The sequence below is a fragment of the Mauremys reevesii genome, linkage group 27 (genome assembly GCF_016161935.1).
Source record: "Mauremys reevesii isolate NIE-2019 linkage group 27, ASM1616193v1, whole genome shotgun sequence".
Taxonomy (NCBI): Eukaryota; Metazoa; Chordata; order Testudines; family Geoemydidae; genus Mauremys; species Mauremys reevesii.
The window spans coordinates 8,767,329-8,784,369 of NC_052649.1; the positions used below are offsets into that span (position 1 = coordinate 8,767,329).

General features: G+C 65.7%; 1 protein-coding gene across 3 annotated transcripts; it reads left to right on the forward strand.

Annotated features, from left to right (window-relative positions):
- The first annotated feature begins 682 nt into the window (after positions 1-682).
- NAGLU (N-acetyl-alpha-glucosaminidase) lies at positions 683-15,035 on the forward strand. 3 transcript variants are annotated; one of them, XM_039516934.1, is made up of 10 exons: positions 683-1,120; positions 3,921-4,068; positions 4,535-4,681; positions 5,074-5,159; positions 5,754-6,010; positions 11,634-11,795; positions 12,355-12,534; positions 13,004-13,097; positions 14,166-14,349; positions 14,736-15,035. In XM_039516934.1, the coding sequence occupies exons 1-10, from the start codon at positions 720-722 to the stop codon at positions 14,904-14,906; spliced, it is 1,830 nt and encodes a 609-aa protein (XP_039372868.1). In that variant the 5' UTR covers positions 683-719; the 3' UTR covers positions 14,907-15,035. The 3 variants fall into 3 exon arrangements, with proteins under 3 accessions (XP_039372868.1, XP_039372869.1, XP_039372867.1); XM_039516935.1 differs by having other exon boundaries at positions 14,166-14,340; XM_039516933.1 differs by lacking the exons at positions 11,634-11,795; positions 12,355-12,534; positions 13,004-13,097; positions 14,166-14,349; positions 14,736-15,035 and adding an exon at positions 6,915-9,635.
- Positions 15,036-17,041: the final 2,006 nt, after the last annotated feature.

Here is a 17,041-nt window from a genome sequence, read left to right on the forward strand (position 1 = left end):
ACACATCAGTGCAGAACAGTCAGAGTGATAGTCCGTGATAAGAAATCCTAACTTGGACAAGGCTGGAGTTAGTTTCTGAGGGTCGGGGTGGCTCTGGAGGTGGTGTAGGAGGGCTGGGAGAGATCCCCTGGGTCAGTTTGGGGGGTGGGAGGGATCCCCTGGGTCAGTATGTGGGGGTGGGAGGGACCCCCTGCCCTGGGTCCGTTGGGGGGCTGGGAGAGAACCCCTGGGTTAGTTTGGGGGGTAGGAGGGACCCCCTGCCCTAGGTCCGTTGGGGAGCTGGGAGGGACCCCCTGGGTTAGTTTAGGGGGTAGGAGGGACCCCCCTGCCCTGGGTCGGTTGGGGGGCTGGGAGGGACCCCCTGGGTCAGTTTGGGGGGTGGGAGGGACCCCCTGCCCTGGGTCGGTTGGGGGGCTGGGAGGGATCCCCTGGGTTAGTTTGGGGGGTAGGAGGGACCCCCCTGCCCTGGGTCGGTTGGGGGGCTGGGAGAGATCCCCTGGGTCAGTATGAGGGGGTGGGAGGGCCCCCCTGCCCTGGGTCGGTTGGGGGGCTGGGCGGCAGGGCTCGATCCCGGGGTCGGCTCCATGCCACCCCACTCGGTAACGTTTGTTTCCATCGGGCACATTGAGACATCGGGGGCGCGGCCGGCCGCTGATTGGCTCCCGGGAGGGCCGCCCCCCAGCTGGCCGGGCCCGGGTTGGCGGAAGCTGGATCCGGCCATGGCGCTCGCCGGGCTCCTGCTGCTGCTGCTGCTGGCGGCCGCCCCGGCCCCGGCCCCGGCCCTAGACCTGACCCCGCAGGCGGCCGACGCGCGGCAGGAGGCGGCGGTGCGGGAGCTGCTGCAGCGGCTGCTGGGGCCCCGGGCGGCCGCCGGCTTCGCCGTCTCGGGGAACCGCTCGCTGGCGGCCGGCGGGCTGGACACCTACCGGCTCAGCTCCCCGCGCGGGGCCGCCGAGCGGGTGCGGGTGGCCGGGTCCAGCGGGGTGGCCGCCGCCGCCGGCCTCTACCGCTACCTGCGGGAGCTCTGCGGCTGCCACGTGTCCTGGTCCGGGGCGCAGCTGCGGCTGCCGGACCCGCTGCCCGCGGTGCCCGGAGTGATCAGCGCCACCAGCCCCAACAGGTAACCGGGTGCCCCCCCTCCCTCCGCGGGACCCTGCTCCGGGCGCCCGGCCTGCCCCCCCCCGGGGACCCTGCCTGCCCCCCTCTCCACGGGACCCTGCTCCGGGCGCCCGGCCTGCCCCGCCTCCCCGGGGACCCAGCCCCTGGCGCCCCGGGCGCCCCAGGCCTGCCCCCCCTCTCCACGGGACCCTGCTCCGGGAGCCCGGCCTGCCCCCCCCTCCGCGGGACCCTGCCGGTCCCCCCTCTGGTCCCTGCTCTGGGCGCCCCAGGCCTGCTCCCCTCTCCACGGGACCCTGCCTGTCCCCCCCTCGGGTCCCTGCTCCGGGCGCCCGGCCTGCCCCACTCCCCCGGGGACCCTGCCCCTGGAGCCCCGGGCGCCCCAGGCCTGCCCCCCTCTCCCCGGGTCCCTGCCTGTCCCCCCCTCGGGTCCCTGCTCTGGGCGCCCCAGGCCTGCTCCCCTCTCCACGGGACCCTGCCTGTCCCCCCCCCCCCGGCGGACCCTGCCCCGGGCGCCCGGCTTGTCCCCCCCCCTCCGCGGGACCCTGCCCCGGGCGCCCCAGGCCTGGGCACTGACCGGCTCCTACAGGTGCCTGAACATGGAGTCGGTGCCAGGCCGCGCCCTGCCCTGCCCTGCCCTACCCCGGGCCCTGGCTGTAGCCTGCGGGGCTCTCCCGGTGCAGGGCCAGGCTGGCTCAGGCAGACCCCGTTCCTTGGGCAGTGGGGAGTCGCTGCTTTCCCCAGAGGCAGGGCCTGGTGCGGTGATCGGAGCTGACTGGCCCTGGCTCTCCTGCAGGCAGCGCAGACCCGGGCCAGGAACGGTCCATGGAGTCCAGCATCCCTCGGGCTGGGCGCTGAATGCCCAGAGCCTGGGGGCGGGGAGGGTCTGACGGGGGCTGGGGGCTGCTCGGGGCACAGCTGAAGGCAGAGGGATGCTCCTGGCCCCATCTTGGTGCATGCAGGGCCTGGGCAGCGAGGCGCAATGCCAGGCTCACGCACGCTCCCCATTGCCCACTCTGCCGGGCGGGGCTTCCACCTAGCATGGAACCGCGCCTGGGAAGCAGGCGCTGAAAGTGGCACGTGCTGAGGGTTCCCGTGTTCTGCCTCTGTTGCACATGCTGCTGGTACCTCGCTGGGGTTACTGAGGCAGGCGGGGACCCAGGGATGCTGTTTCACCCCTGGAAGCTACTTCAGAAAACACCTGTTGCTCGTTTGCTTCCCAAGCCCTGGGGCTGAGAACTCCCAGCCCTTCCTGCCCTTGAATTCCAGGTAACAAGGGGCTCCCTCCAGCGGTCGGGGCCTCCCACCGGGCCTGATGCAGCTGGAGATGCCACGGACAGGTTTGGTTCATTTACCACCAGTCTGGGTCTGCCAGGGCCTGGGCGTGTTTCTGCAGCTGGGGGCCTCTCTCACCCCCCGCGCGCTCACGTCCGGAATGTTGGCCCTACCTGGAATGTAGATGTCATGGGCCAAGTTCATGGCTGGTGCAAGGGAGTGGAGTTAATGGAGCTTACACCAGGGATGTCCTTGGTCCTGTATCACTGAACCCCGGGTGCAAGAATGATGGGTGTCTGGCTCTAGCATCTGTTCTGCTCACAGTGCAGCTGCTCTGGGGTGGGCCTGGGACGGGACCAGAGGATTCTGCTGCAGAAAGGGCACTTCCCCATTTAACAGGGAGCTTCAGTCAGCTGCCTGCAGCCTTCCCAGGCAAGAGGAAGCATCTCCCTGGCCTGGAGCGGCCCCCATGCTGACTGAGAGTCGCTTGGATCCTCGCTGTGCTGCTCGTAGGCACTAGTGCTCTTGGCTGGGTCCTGAACACGTCATGCTCATGCCAGCAAAGATCGACCCAATGAGCTCAGCCATTGGGGCTCCTTAGGGGAGCCTTCCCTTGGCCTGTAAGTTGACAAAGGTCCTGGCAGGTGCATGGGGCTGCATGGCTTGGTCGCTTTTGCCACATGAAAGCGAAGGAAGAATCCTGGAGCAGAGGGGTTGCACACGCAGGTCCTTGGACACCAATCATCTTCCCACAAAGCCACCCTGGCACTCGGCCTGCGATCTGGTGCGGCTGGCCCGGAAGCTGTGGTTAGTGCTCCTTCAGCCGGAAGGCAAAGCCCTGCAGCGCTTCCCACTCGCGGCTGAGCTGGAGCCAGGCAAAGGGTCTTGGCGTGGTTCATCACCATACAATCAAACGACTTGTGAAATCTTGTGGCTCACACTTGTGATCAGCTGGAAGCTTCCTCCAAGCAGCAGGAGGTTAAAGGGGAGCTGTTCATTTAAAATTCTTCTTGGGCAGAGATATTGCCTTGCTGTTGAGCGCTGCAGGGGGTCTCGGCGCCTGGTCCTTGCTGTCCTGTGTGCTGCTTGCACTTCATTAGTCTTGGACAATGACCGTTCCTCTCTGTCTAATGCGGAGGTTTACTTCTTCGCATTGCTGCAAGCGACCGGGTCCGTTTCCCTACTAGGCTTTGTATGAGCTGCAGGTATTTGAGCTGCAAAACACACGGGGGGATGTTGAAATCGGCACAAACTGTCTCAATTGGAAAAACAAAATCAAGTCCCTGTGTGTGGTATTGGGGGTGTAATGTTTGTCCCCGTGGGAAGAGGCTGCCTGAGTTAATTCTCCAGCATCCACGGGGCCAGCGCTGGTCGGGAGTGGACAAGACGCCTGGATGCACATTAAGCTCCATTGCGAGGAGCTGCCTGCATCCTGATTTCTTTCGCTCGCGCCAACCCGGCTGTGGTCTCCCAGGGTGGGGTGAGGAGTCTGGCGCGTTCTCTGAAGCATCTGTTCTCTCCGCTCCCAGGTTCCGCTACTACCAGAACGTCTGCACCCAGAGTTACTCCTACGTGTGGTGGGACTGGCCTCGCTGGGAGAGAGAGATCGACTGGATGGCGCTCAACGGCATCAACCTGGCGCTGGCGTTTACTGGGCAGGAGGCTGTTTGGCAGCGGGTTGAGTATTTGATTGGTGTCTCTAGTGAAGCCGTGTTGCATGCAGGGCCCGGCTGGGGCTTATCAGGAGATTGGGGAGACACGTTAAATGTATTGTCCTGGGACAGCACAGAAGAGGTCGCTCTTGGGGGAGGGCTGCCATCCGGGGAGTGACCCAGCCCCTTGATGCCTGACTGCCATTGGCAGGCTGGGGGGCAGCAGCTGACCAACAGCACAGCTGTCTCTGTTCAGTGTGGCCAGGTAGAACTGCTGTGTAGGCTGAGCCGGGGCTGCGAATGCTGGGACTGGCCAGAGGGGAGCGTTCCCAGCATTGGGCACGTCCGGGAGCTGGGTGAGCGTCCTGCCCAGCAGGGCAGCGTCTGTCTCCCTGTTGGCAGCAGCTGGGACCTGCACGGGGGAGCAGCAAAGGGCTTCAGCTGAACCTGGCCGACGTCGCTCCCTGTGTTCTTCCCCTCGTTCGCTCCAGGTGTATCTGTCCTTGGGCCTGAACCAGTCTGAAATAGACGAGTACGTCACCGGGCCTGCCTTCCTCGCCTGGAACCGCATGGGGAACCTGCACACCTGGGCAGGGCCCTTGCCGCTGTCCTGGAACCTAAAGCAGCTGTACCTGCAGGTACTCACGGCTGGGGCCGGGGCTGTGCGCACCCGGCCTGCAGGTTGTGGAGACGCCCCCCCGCAGCGCTCCCTGGAATAAGCTCCCGGGGAAGGGCCTGGGAAACGTGCTCTAGGGACACTGAACCAGCCTGGGTATCGTCTCCATCATCCTAGTCCCTCTGGTCGGAGAGTCGCCCCGGTGCTGAGCTCCAAGCCGGGCCTCTTGTCCCCTCTGGCTGGTGCCTGTGGGCTGGGAGCCTCGTTCAGGCTCCGCCCGGGGGCTGGAATCTCCAGTACGGATACGCTCACGTGGCGCGGGCCTGTCCCTGAGAATGGTGGGTTCCAGAACAACGCGCCTGCGTCTCCCGGCCCATGCGCCCCCTTTATCCGGCTTTTCCTCCTTCCTCCCAGTACAGGATCCTGGAGAGGATGCGGTCGTTGGGAATGATCCCGGTGCTGCCGGCGTTCGCGGGGCACGTCCCCAGGGGCGTCTTGAGGTAGCTGCAGATGTGTGAGCGTGTCAGGGCTGGGGCTTGGGCAAGACCCGCTCTCCCTGCTGGGCCTCTCTCCCCACCGAATGCGACTCAGCCACATGTGCCTGGAAGCAGCAGGGACCCATGGGACTGACAGCTGTTAGGGATGTAAAGGGTTAACCAGTTAGCCAGTCAGCATTAGGCTTAGCGTTAACCGGCCCTTAACCGCGGACCCCGCTGGCCGGCCGGAGCAGCCCCGGCCGTGTCGGGCCAGGTGGGCTGGGGCGGGACCCCAGGCACGGCCCGGCAGGCAGGTGGGAGCCCATCCCTGGCTGCAGTGGGACGGCAGGACCCCATCCCCGGCGGGCAGGCAGCTGGAGTGGCCCCAGCCATGCTGGGCTGTTGGGACCCCAGGCCCTGCCACCCTGCACTGGTTCTCCGCAGCGACCGTGGTTAACGGTTAACCAGTATAATTGTAATGAGTTAACCGGTTACCTTTTAACGGCTATCGACATCCCTAGTAGCTGTGCGCTCCCCTGGCAGCTCCTTGCACCCACGTGTAGAGCTCTGCATTGCTGGGCGGGTTGACTGACTCCCGGCTGCTGGTCTGTGATGTAGGGCTTTCCCTCGAATAAACGTCACTCGGCTTGGGAGCTGGAGCAACTTCGACTGCACCTACTCGTGCGCCTACCTCCTGGACCCCGGAGACCCCATGTTCCAGGTGATCGGGACCCTCTTCCTGAAGGAGCTGATCAGAGAGTTCGGCACGGATCACATCTACAACGCGGACACCTTCAATGAGATGAGCCCCCTGTCCTCCGACCCTGCCTACCTCTCGGGGGTCAGCGCTGCCGTCTTCAGGTCCATGACCGCAGGTAGGACCTGAGCAGGAACCCAGGTTCCTCCTAAAGGGGCTCTGCCTTGGGGAGCCTTTGCTGTGCAGTCAGGCCTGGGCTTGGATGGCTCAGGGGTGGGGAGCCGGGAACCTTTCGTCCCAGGGATTTGGGTCAAGGCTGGTCTGGATTCCTCCCAGCCGGGGCTGCGCTGGCTCGGTGGCCCAGCTGGAAGGAGTTGGTCATTGCAGGGCGGTGGATGGGTAGCCAGTCGTGAGGCTCTGAGCAGCCTCCGCAGGGCAGGGGCGTGGGGCGGGCTCCGCAGAGGAGGGGCGTGGGGCGGGCTCCGCAGAGGAGGGGCGGGCTCCGCAGGGCTGGGGCGGGGGGGGGGCCCCGCAGTGGTGGGGCGTGGGGCGGGCTCCGCAGGGCAGGGGCGCGGGGCGGGCTCCGCAGGGCCGGGGCGTGGGGCGGGCTCCGCGGGGCAGGGGCGTGGGGCGGGCTCTGCAGAGGAGGGGCGTGGGGCAGGCTCCGCGGGGCAGGGGCGTGGGGCAGGCTCCGCGGGGCAGGGGCATGGGGAGGGCTCCGCAGAGGAGGGGCGTGGGGCGGGCTCCGCGGGGCAGGGGCGTGGGGCGGGCTCCGCAGAGGAGGGGCGTGGGGCGGGCTCCGCAGGGCAGGGGCATTACCGAGACCAGGAGGGCAGTGCACGGGAGAGCCTGCCTGGGCTGTCCCGGCTCTGGGGACTGCAGCCACCCGGCCAGGCCCTTTCACCCCCCCAGCTGTGTGTGCCGCACGGTGAGCTCCAGGGGCCGGCAGGCAGGCGGACGCCCTGGGCCGGCAGGCTCAGAGCCGAAGGGCTTTCTAGGGAGTGCCAGGTGTGGGGCAGCTCTGTCGGGGGAGGGCAGCGCGTCCTGATGGCCCCAGCGGCTCTGTGTGTGTCTGTCCCCAGCCGACCCTGACGCGCTCTGGCTCATGCAGGGCTGGCTGTTCCAGCACCAGCCTGACTTCTGGCAGCCAGCCCAGGTGCGGGCCCTGCTGCACGGCGTGCCCAGCGGCAGGATGATCGTGCTGGATCTCTTTGCGGAGTCCAAGCCCGTGTACCAGCGGACAGAGTCCTTCTACGGGCAGCCCTTCATCTGGTGCATGCTGCACAACTTCGGCGGCAACCACGGCCTCTTCGGCACGGTGGAGAGCATCAACCGGGGCCCCTTCGACGCCCGGCGCTTCCCCAACTCCACCCTGGTGGGCACCGGCCTGGCCCCGGAGGGCATCGAGCAGAACGACATGGTCTATGAGCTGATGAGCGAGCTGGGCTGGCGCCAGGAGCCGCTTGACCTCCAGCAGTGGGTTGCCAACTACGCCGAGCGGCGTTACGGCACCGGGAACGCGGAGGCCGCCGGCGCCTGGCAGCTGCTGCTCCGCAGCGTCTACAACTGCTCGGGGCCCTGCGTCAACCACAACCGCAGCCCGCTGGTGCGCCGCCCGTCCCTGCGCATGGCCACGGAGCTGTGGTACAACAAGAGCGACGTCTACGAGGCCTGGCGCCTGCTGCTGGGCGCCGCTGCTGAGCTGGGGGCCAGCCCCACCTTCCGCTACGACCTGGTGGACGTGAGCCGGCAAGCCGTGCAGCAGCTGGTGAGCGAGTACTACCTGGAGATCAAGCAAGCCTTTGAGAGCCACTCGCTGCCGGAGCTGCTGACTGCCGGCGGGGTGCTGCTGTACGACCTGCTCCCGGAGCTGGACGGCCTCCTGGCCAGTGACCCCCACTTCCTGCTGGGCCGCTGGCTGGAGCAGGCTCGGGCCACGGCCACCAGTGACAAGGAAGCCGAGCTGTACGACCTGAACGCCCGCAACCAGGTGACGCTGTGGGGGCCCAACGGCAACATCCTGGACTACGCCAACAAGCAGCTCGGGGGGCTGGTGCTGGACTATTACCGGGTGCGCTGGAGCCTCTTTGTCTCGGCGCTGGTGGAGAGCCTGAACTCCGGCACCCCCTTCCACCAGGAGCAGTTCAACCAGGCCGTCTTCCAGCTGGAGAGGGGCTTCGTCTACAATGGCAAGCGCTACCCCCCCCAGCCGGCTGGCAACACGCTGGAGATCGCCAGGAAGATCTTCCTCAAGTATTACCCCCACGCCATGCGGCGCGGCCGGGCGGGGGCTGCGTGAGGGCCTGCGGCACAGGGACCTTCCGGGGATGGGATGGCGCCTCTGCGGCTGGCCCGGTCTCTTCCACGCCGGAGATGGTGGTGCCCCCAGCTTCTGTCTCTCCCCCTCTCCCCCCCAAGCCTCTGCCAGAGCCTGAACCAAGGCCATGGGCCCAGAGGGAAACCGAGCAGGTAGCCTCGTGCTGTGCGCGAGCGACGCTGCTGCATGGGCGGGAGCAGGACCGGGATGGACCTGCCCATGGAGCGCGGTGAGCTGGGGAATGAGCTCCCGGGGAAAGGGCTGGAGGGACTGATCCTGCACTGGCCCTCAGGGCGCTGGGATGCTCTGACCTGACCAGTGTCTCCTTGCGGCTTGGAGGCTGATCCCAGCGTCTGGGGGAGGCAGCTGGATCGTGGGGCAGAGGGTGGACGAGGCCTGCTGCAGGGGCAGGCGGGACAGAGGCTGAGAATGCTGATCCCTTCGGGGCAGGGGATTCGCAGAAGGGAGCAGGGACAGACATTGGGATTCCCTGGTGCTGGGTGCAGACCTGAAATGGGCACGTGTGGGTAGTGCCCCCTTGTAGGTGATGCCCTCGCTGCTATAGGCTGAAAAACAACCAGTGCAGTTTCCCCGCCCCTGGCAGCTCCAGGGCTTTGGGAGCTCAGAGGAGGGAATCGGTTCTGAACAGGCTGAGGGGCAGGAAATGCAGCGGGACCCTCCCAAGCTCTCGGTCCGGGGAGGGGAGTTTAACACTGTTAGTCAGGGCTCTAAAGAACAAAAATCAGGGAGGCCGGAAAGCTCCAATCCTGCTGCTTTGGTGCCATTGCAAAGTGTGCGCTGCAGCCGGCTCCCTGCGTATCTCAGCCCCTGCCCAGGGCTAGGAGGAGGCGCTGCATCGCCCGCAGCTCCCATCTGTCCCTGGCTAGGGGTGCTGCCTCAGCTTCTCTTGTTCCCCCTTCCCCACCCCCCGACCCCCCGAAACTGCCTCCCAGCCCCTGGCTGTTCCAAGGGCTGTCCCCACTCCTCTCCCCACATGCCCTCGCTGTTGGTCTCAGATGGGGGCAGATCTGCCCCAGAACAGCGACTCACCCACATGGGGTTATTCCTAGTGCCAGGGCCTGTTCGGATGGGGGCCGGCTCCCCACTCTGTACCCCGTGCCTTTGGACTAAACAGAAACAGATGTTGGGAATATATTTTTACGAGGACAGTATATTTTTACAGCAGGGACCCCCCCACACTCGCCCCCCCTTCTGTGCCTTGCCCCCTTCCCGCACCAGCATGTGAGCTCCCCAGCAGAGCTGGCACGTGTCTGAATTCCTCCTTGCACCTGGCTCCGGTCGCTGCCAGCCTCTCCAGCTCTGGGGAGTGAGGGCTGCCGCCGGAGCACGGCTCGGGCTGCAGTGGGACTGTCTCTTTTAGCCGAATGATTTTTATACGCTTGTGTACGTTGGTTTGAACTGGCAGCACTTTTCGGAGACTGATGCCCGGACTGTGCATGCCAATTAAAGACCTGGAGTCCATTCATTCTGCGTCCGGGGGTGTCTCTTGCCCACCCCCTCGGGGTGTGGCTCTTGGCGCTGTGCATAGCGGGGCTGAGAGAGTGGCAGCTGTGAATCCGAGCGGGTCTCTGAGAACAGCCAGGGGCTGCAGTTCACAGCTGCAGCAGTCACAACACGGCCGCATCCCGGCCAGGCTATGCAGCCAGCCAGCTGCTCTGGCGCTGCGGGACTCAGCCCTGGGGGCTGCACAGGGCTCCGTACCGGTGGGGTTTGGCTGCAGGTGCCTGGCCAAGGTCCCCTTCTGTGGGTCTTAAATGAGCAACTGCTGTGGCCTGGGCCTGGATGCCCCGGAGCAGTCGCTACTTCCCTCCAGTCAGGTCCCAGAGGACTGGAGAAAGGTTTGACATTCCCCAGCTGCAGAAAGGAGACCAGAGGCGCGCCAGGCACTGTAGGGCAGTCGTCCCTTTCCGGGGATCGAAGTTGGGCTGGGAACAAATGACTAAACAATGCATGTGTAAGCACCTGGTGGATGACGAGGACGAGCCAGCCAGGATTTGCCAAACCAGCTGAATTTCCTTCTTTGGCAGGGTCACTGGCCGAGGGAAGCAGCAGCCGGGCTTTGGTGGCTCCAGGGGGAGGAGTGGAAGCTCCTTTGCTGGGGCGCTGGCGTTAGCGATCCTGCGCTGGCCCTGCCCCTCGGGGAAGGATCAGGCTGAGCCCAGGGGTCTCTGCTGACCCCAATTCCTACCTCTCAACCCCCACCCCACTGCCCACCGTGGCTGCCTGAAACTCCTTCCCTGAGGCTGCCACAGCCCTAAGCCTGTGTCCTGGGCTGGGGGGGAGGCCGTTTGTCACCTCCTGCAAACAGGCTGCCCCTGCCCCCCACACCCCTCCCCGCTCAGCGCCTCCGCCATGGCCTCTCTGCTGGAATCTTATCTGCCGAGGGCCGGGCAGGGCCGGGCGGAGAGTGAAGCTCTGTGGGGGACGGGGAAGAGCCCAGCCTTGAGATAAGAAAGTAGACAAAATAGCGGAGCCCACAGCCCCTCGGCTGTCTGTGGGAACCGGACTTGCACGGCAGTGCATGCTCTGTCTCCGAGCTGGAGCCAGCGATGGAGAAGACCGTGGTGCTCATTACAGGCTGCTCCTCGGGGATCGGCCTGGGGCTGGCTGTGCGCCTGGCCTCGGACGCCTCCCGCAGGTTCAAAGGTACTGCCAGGGCTTGTACAGCAGAGAGCGGGAGCTGGGCCTGACCCAGTGGCTGGGGCGAACAAGGGGCTGGCAGATGCGTGGTCCTCCGCTGGGAAGGAGCCGGGCTCTGCAGCCCCAGGAGGTGGGAGTAGCGGCTGTGGGTTGGAGATGGGGATGCTGTGGGGCTGGGCAAGGTGGGGCCGACGGGATACACACTCCATTCAAGGTCAAGGAATACAGGCCCTCTAGGAAGGAAAGCTATGGGGAGCCCGGGGGCTGGGGTCCAGGCAATCTCAGCGGAATGAGCTCCCTGGGGCCCGAGGGCAGATGGGAGGAGACAAGCACATGGTCCTGGGCAGGTCGCAGGCTCGGACGGAGGAGGCGACTTGGAACCGTGTAGTGTCAGGCAGGACAGGGAGCGCCTGGCCATGAGCTCCCTGGGGCCCTGAGCACCTGGGGGGCAGTAGCTGCTCCTGGTCCATGCAGATGGGGCTCCCTAGAGATCACCCCATCCCAGGAGGTGGGGGAGATGAGTCGCTTGGTCCTGGAGGGAGGTGGCTCGTGGGGGCCAACAGACTGGCTGAGCTGGGCTGGGACGAGCCTTCAGCCTGAGGGGAGCGGGGGGTCCAGGTCTCTCCGGGGGGGGGGGATGTTAGGGAGACACTTGCATGGTGCAAGCCGCAGCAAAGCCTTTCGCTGGAGCCGCCTGTAGCAGGAGGGTCTTTGTACTCCCCAGAGTGGGGGGCTCCCCTGGAGGCAGAGAAGATCCCCCACCACGTGCCCAGGGGCTGGAGGGGATTGCAACCAGCCCCTCCTCCCCCTCATTCTCCCCTAGTCTACGCCACCATGCGTAACCTGGCCAAGAAGGAGCGGCTGCTGGAGTGCGTGCGGGGCTGCCACGCCAGCACCCTGGAGATCCTGCAGCTGGATGTCACCGACCCGCTCTCGCTCGCTGCAGCCGCGCAGCAGGTGCAGGAGCAGCGCGTCGACGTGCTGGGTGAGCCAGTCTGGCCAGGCGTCTCTGCAAGCCCCGTGCTGCTCGGCCCTGTGCCAGCTTCCTTCCCGCCCCCCCGAGCCAGCCCTGGGAAGGGGGCCTAGTTCCCAGCCGGCCTGCTGCATCTCCCTGCCTGCTGGGCACCAAGGCAGATCTGCCATGTGTGACAGGTCGGGGGGTTCACGCAGCTCAGACCCCACTAGCCAGCTCCTCGAGGGGCTCCCCCTGGGCCGAGCCTGCAGAGCCGCTGAGGGAAGGGGGATAATGTCCAGTCCTGCTGCTCCCGCGGTCCCTGGGGTTTCTCATGAAGCCCCCGCACCTGGAGCCCCGTGACTGGGCGAGAATCGTGCTGCTCACTGCGAAAGAGACGGAAGTGCCCAGCCCTGGTGTCAGGGTGGCCGCTGGGATGGGCGAGCCCTAAGAGCCCGGTGACCAGAGCCCCCCGCTTCAGATTTCATGCCAATTTTGGAATGTGTGGGGCTGGCGCTGCGGGGGGCGCGGGCCCCAGGGAGCTCCCTTCCCTGCACCCCCCTAAGGGCGGCTCCTTGCTGTGCCCTGCCAGTGTGCAATGCCGGGGTGGGGCTGATGGGCCCCCTGGAGACCTGCTCCTACCAGGCCATGAAGAACATCTTCGACGTGAACGTTTTTGGGACCATTGGCACCATCCAGGCCTTTCTGCCCGGCATGAAGCGTCGCAAAGCCGGCAAGATCATCATTTCCAGCAGCGTGGGGGCGCTGCAAGGTGAGAGACCCCCCCCTTCCCCATGGGGGAGCTACCTCCCTGGCCAGGCTCAGTCAGCAGCCCTGTGCCTGGGAAACCCAGCGACCCTGCCCACTGCACAGAGCTGTCGGCCCCTCACTGCAGCCTGGGGGGTGCTGGCCTCGCCCTTCTTGGGGAGATTCTGGCCATGCATGGCCTCACCGTCCACCAAGGACCCTGGGGAGAATGGGGCGACTGCACCAGGAGCCCAGGCAGCTGCTGTGGTGGGGATTGGGGAGCAGCTCCCCCCACGTGCCCACACCAGGACAGCCACGCCTGTGTTCTGTGATGCTGCCCCTGGCCTGTGGGTACCCACGTGGCCTTGCAAATCCCCCCTCCTGGGGGGGAAATGTGGGGCCCAGCGTAACGTCTGAGCTCCTGGGGGCAGTCTGGGAGGAGCTGGCCAGGCTCCCCCTGCCGGTTCTCACCCGTCCCTCCCGCCATGCCCTAGGGATCCCCTTCAACGCCGTGTATTGCGCCAGCAAGTTTGCAGTGGAAGGTCTGTGTGAGAGCCTGGCTGTGATCCTGCAGCAGTTCAACATGCAGTGAGTACCGTGAACGGGCCTGAGGCCACACAAAGTGCTTTACGCCTGTCCCTGTCACTCGCACTCGCTGCCCTGCAGCCACCTCTGGGGTGGAACGAGGCAGCTGTAGCCTGGCGCTAATGCCCAGTAGTTTAGGACAGGAAGGGAAGAATAATCCTGCAGCCACTTGACAGTGCAGGGGGAGTTCCAGGCAAGAGGATGGAAGCACCCGAATTGTTGGGGTTCATCCATTCCTGGAGTTTAAGGCAGGAGGGACCGTTAGATTGTCTGGTCTGGCCTCCTGCATGGCACAGGCCAGAGAGTTCCCCCGCCCTGAGCCCAAGAGCTGGGCTCTGATTAAAGCATCGCCCAGAAAGGTGCCAGTCAGGACCTGCAGACCCCAGGAGATGGGGAACCCACCAGTGCCCTGGGGAGCTTGTTCCAGTGGTTAATCACCTGCCCAGTGACAAACCACGGCCCTGTTTCTAATTGGAATTTGTCTGGCTGTAGCTTCCAGCCGCTGGTTCTTGTTCTGCCTTTCTTGGCTGGCTTAGGGAGCCCGTTAGCACCGGGTATTTCCTCCCTGGGAAGATCCACCCACGCTGTCCTGGGCCCCGCTCAGTCGCCATTCTGGGAAGCTGCCCAGCCTGGGCTCGATCCCTCGCTCTGTGCAGCATCGTCTCCAGCCCCGGAATCGCTTCTGTGGCTCTTCCCTGCAGCCTCCCCAGCGTCTCCACACGATGCTCGCCCCAGGCCTGCAGGCAGCGTTCCAGCACCGCTCACACCGCGGCCGGCTACAGAGGGGAAATCCAGGGGGCTTGCAGACGTCCAGTGCCATCACCCTCAGCCCTAGCGTGTAACGGCTGTGATCTCCCTGCCTCTGGGCCTGTCCCTGTCTCGCACACCCCTCCAGCTCCTGGGGCCATGGGCTCAGAGATGCCATATTGCAGAACTGGCGCAAGATGCCCGGTACCCAGGGCATGGGGGCGAGAGCCCCTCTGTGCATGCTAGGAGGGTGTCACTCGGGGCTCTGCCCCTGGGCAGGGTGGGGCGTGCTGGCCCCCTGACAGGGCCCCTCTCTTCCTGCAGCGTCACGCTGATCGAGTGCGGCCCGGTCAATACGAGCTTCCTGGCCAACCTGCAGCGGACGGACGCCGAGGGCAGCGCGCTGCAAGCCCTGGACCCGCAGACCCGCGCCCTGTACAGCCAGTACCTCCAGCACTGCCAGAGCCTCTTCCGTGACGTGGCCCAGGACACCGAGGAGGTCCTGCAGGTCACTCCCAGCTCCCTGCTTCTCTGCCCAGGGGAGCGGGGCAGGGCCAGGGGCCGAGAGCAGCCAGACTGCCGCGGAGGGGTCCCGGCAGAGCGCTACCCAGCCCTGGGGAGAGCAGTGATGGGTGCCGCTGCCCCCTGACCTCACCCTGCCAGCTGGGGCAAGGGGGACTGGCTGGGGCCTGTTGCCTGCCCCCCTTTCCCAGGGGAGCCTAGGGGCAGGGAGCCCGGCCCAGCCCTCTCTGCCCACAGGGGCCTGGGGTGGGGGCCATACGGCCCCAGGCAGGTCTATGGCCCTGTAACGCTGAGGCGGCCCTGCTCTTCCCATCAGCGAGGGGGGCCCCAGCTTACCGCCAGCTTGACACGCACCCTCTCTGCTTTTCCCAGGTCTTCCTGGAAGCCATCTGCGCCCCCTGCCCCCCTCTGCGCTCTTTCACCACCCAGCTCTTCATGCCGCTCACCCGGCTCAAGCTGTCCAGCCCCGACGGCTCGGAGTACGTCCGCGCCATGCACCAGTTCGTGTTCTCTGCGGGCGAGGCCCAGGGCGACCGGGCGTGAGGAGGAGCAGCGCGGCTGTCCCAGAGCGAGGGGCGGGCTCGGCGGGAAGCAGCCCCCGCATTGCCCTGAGTTTGTACAGGGGGGCTGGATACGACCCTGCCACGGAGCTCCAATAAATGTCTGCTCCCAGCATGGCTCCTGGCTCTATCCACCCCAGCGCTGCGCCCTGCAGTCTGCACTGCCCTGGGGGCGGGGGGATGTGGGAGGGAGCTGGGCCAGTGCTTCCTGCTCAGGTTGTGCCTGCCCTGGGGGGAGATGGGGCTGGGACCCCAGCCCACCTTGCTAAGTGCCACAGGCGCTGCGGTGAAGTGAAGGGGACGCCTGGCTGTCTCTACGCGCCTCCCCAGCAGGCGTGGGAGGCTCATGCTGAACCCACCAGCCCCCACGGCAGCCTGGGGCAGCGCTGGGCCTTGCCTGGCCATGGGGGGGCCTGGTACCCCACCCCTTGCTGCTCTGCCAGGGTGAGCTAAACCCGCTCCCCAAAAGGCAGGTCAGAGAGTCTCCCCTGCCAGGCTGCGGTCCTGCCCTCTGCCTTCTGGAGCAGGGCGTGAAGACGAGGCCACGCCAGGGCGTGGAAAGTGAGGAGCATTTCAACCTGCCTGTGCCAGCAGCCGCTGGGCGATACCCATTGCCCAGGCTGGGGTGTGAGGAATCCTGGCCCTTGTGTGTGGCACCAAGCCCAGTGGGCAGAGCTGCCTTCATGTGCCAGTCAGCTTGGAGCAGCAGCTCACCAGCGTGAGCCGTGCTGCCGGAGGGGCCTCAGCATTAGCTGCTGTCTCCTCTGCTCCCCCAGAGACCCTGGTCTCTCAGTGCCCCCCCATGGGAGACCCTCCAGGTTGCAGCGGGGGGCTGTGGCTCGTTCCCCCAGGGTGGCGCAGGGCCCAGGAGTGGAACGGGGAGGTGCAGAGGGCTGGATTTCATTTCTCCTGAGGGCTGGGCCATACGGCTCCTAGCCCCCCTCCCCCCGCCGAGCGCCGCTGGCACCCATGGCAGGTTCGAGGGGAGAACTGCCCTTTCCAGTGCTCCAGAACCGGACTCTCCCGTCCAGCATTAAGCTCCTGCTCTCGCTGCTTCTCTCCCTTCTCCAGCCCCCTGTCCTGTGCATCATTCCTCCTCTCTTCCCTCTGCCCTTCCTCCCCCATGGCAGCTCCCATCTGCCCCCTCTAGGCCTGGGTTCAGCGATACTTCTATCGATGTGTCAGGGCCATGGGGGAGCTCACCCCTCGCTGAGCTACTGGTTCAGGCTCTCTGCAGATGCAGGCAGCTGTCATGCTCACCTTGGAAGGTTTTCTTCACCCCCAGAAGGGCTAGACACTCACGTGCTGAATATGGGCGGCCCCAAGCGGGTGAGATGCAGCCTGTGGGTGGCATGACTGGCAGCCCAGCAGGGGTTGATGCTGGAGCTGCCTTCTGTCAGAGGAGCTGTTACAGCCGGGTCCTCACCACGCCTGGGCTCTGAAGATCCTGTCCTGCTTCCTCGTTGTGTGGGAGCCACAGCCCAGTGCAGCAGCATCAGCTCCTCTCACACCAAGGCCGGAGCAGTCACTATTGGCTTCCCCGCCTACGGAATCTGGTGCTGTGCCCTGGGTGCAGAATGGCCACTTTGCCCCACCCCAGAAGTAGCTGCATCTCTGGAGTCAGTAAAGCCCATGGGGCTCCCGCTGCATGGCAGGTGCTCCGGCAATAGATGTTGCTTATTACTGGGCATGTGTGAAGCAGACTCCTGAGCCCCTGGGTCAGAGATGAGCGCAGAGCAGATCGCTCGGGCCTGGCCGCTCCATGGGGCTGGGGCTGTTGCTCCTCGTCGTGTGGCTGTGGGGTTAGAATTGGCTCAGGGAAGGCAGTGCAGGGGCCCAGGGCTCATGTCTTGGGACAACTCAGGATTTACCCCAGTGAGTCCCTCTTCCTGGAGGCTGAGTGACCGTTGCCTGGCACCAGCCCTGGCAGCGGTGCAGGCTGTAGTTCAGCCTGTCACAAGCATCAGAGCAAACACACCAGCAGGGTGGGGGCATTCCCCCTGGCAGCCCTGGCAGCTGCAAGGCGGCGGTGTGCTGACTAGGCATTGTTGGTGTGTTCTGCTGCCAGGCGGGTGCATTATCCTAAAGCCAGCCGGGCAGTTGCATTACACTCTGGTG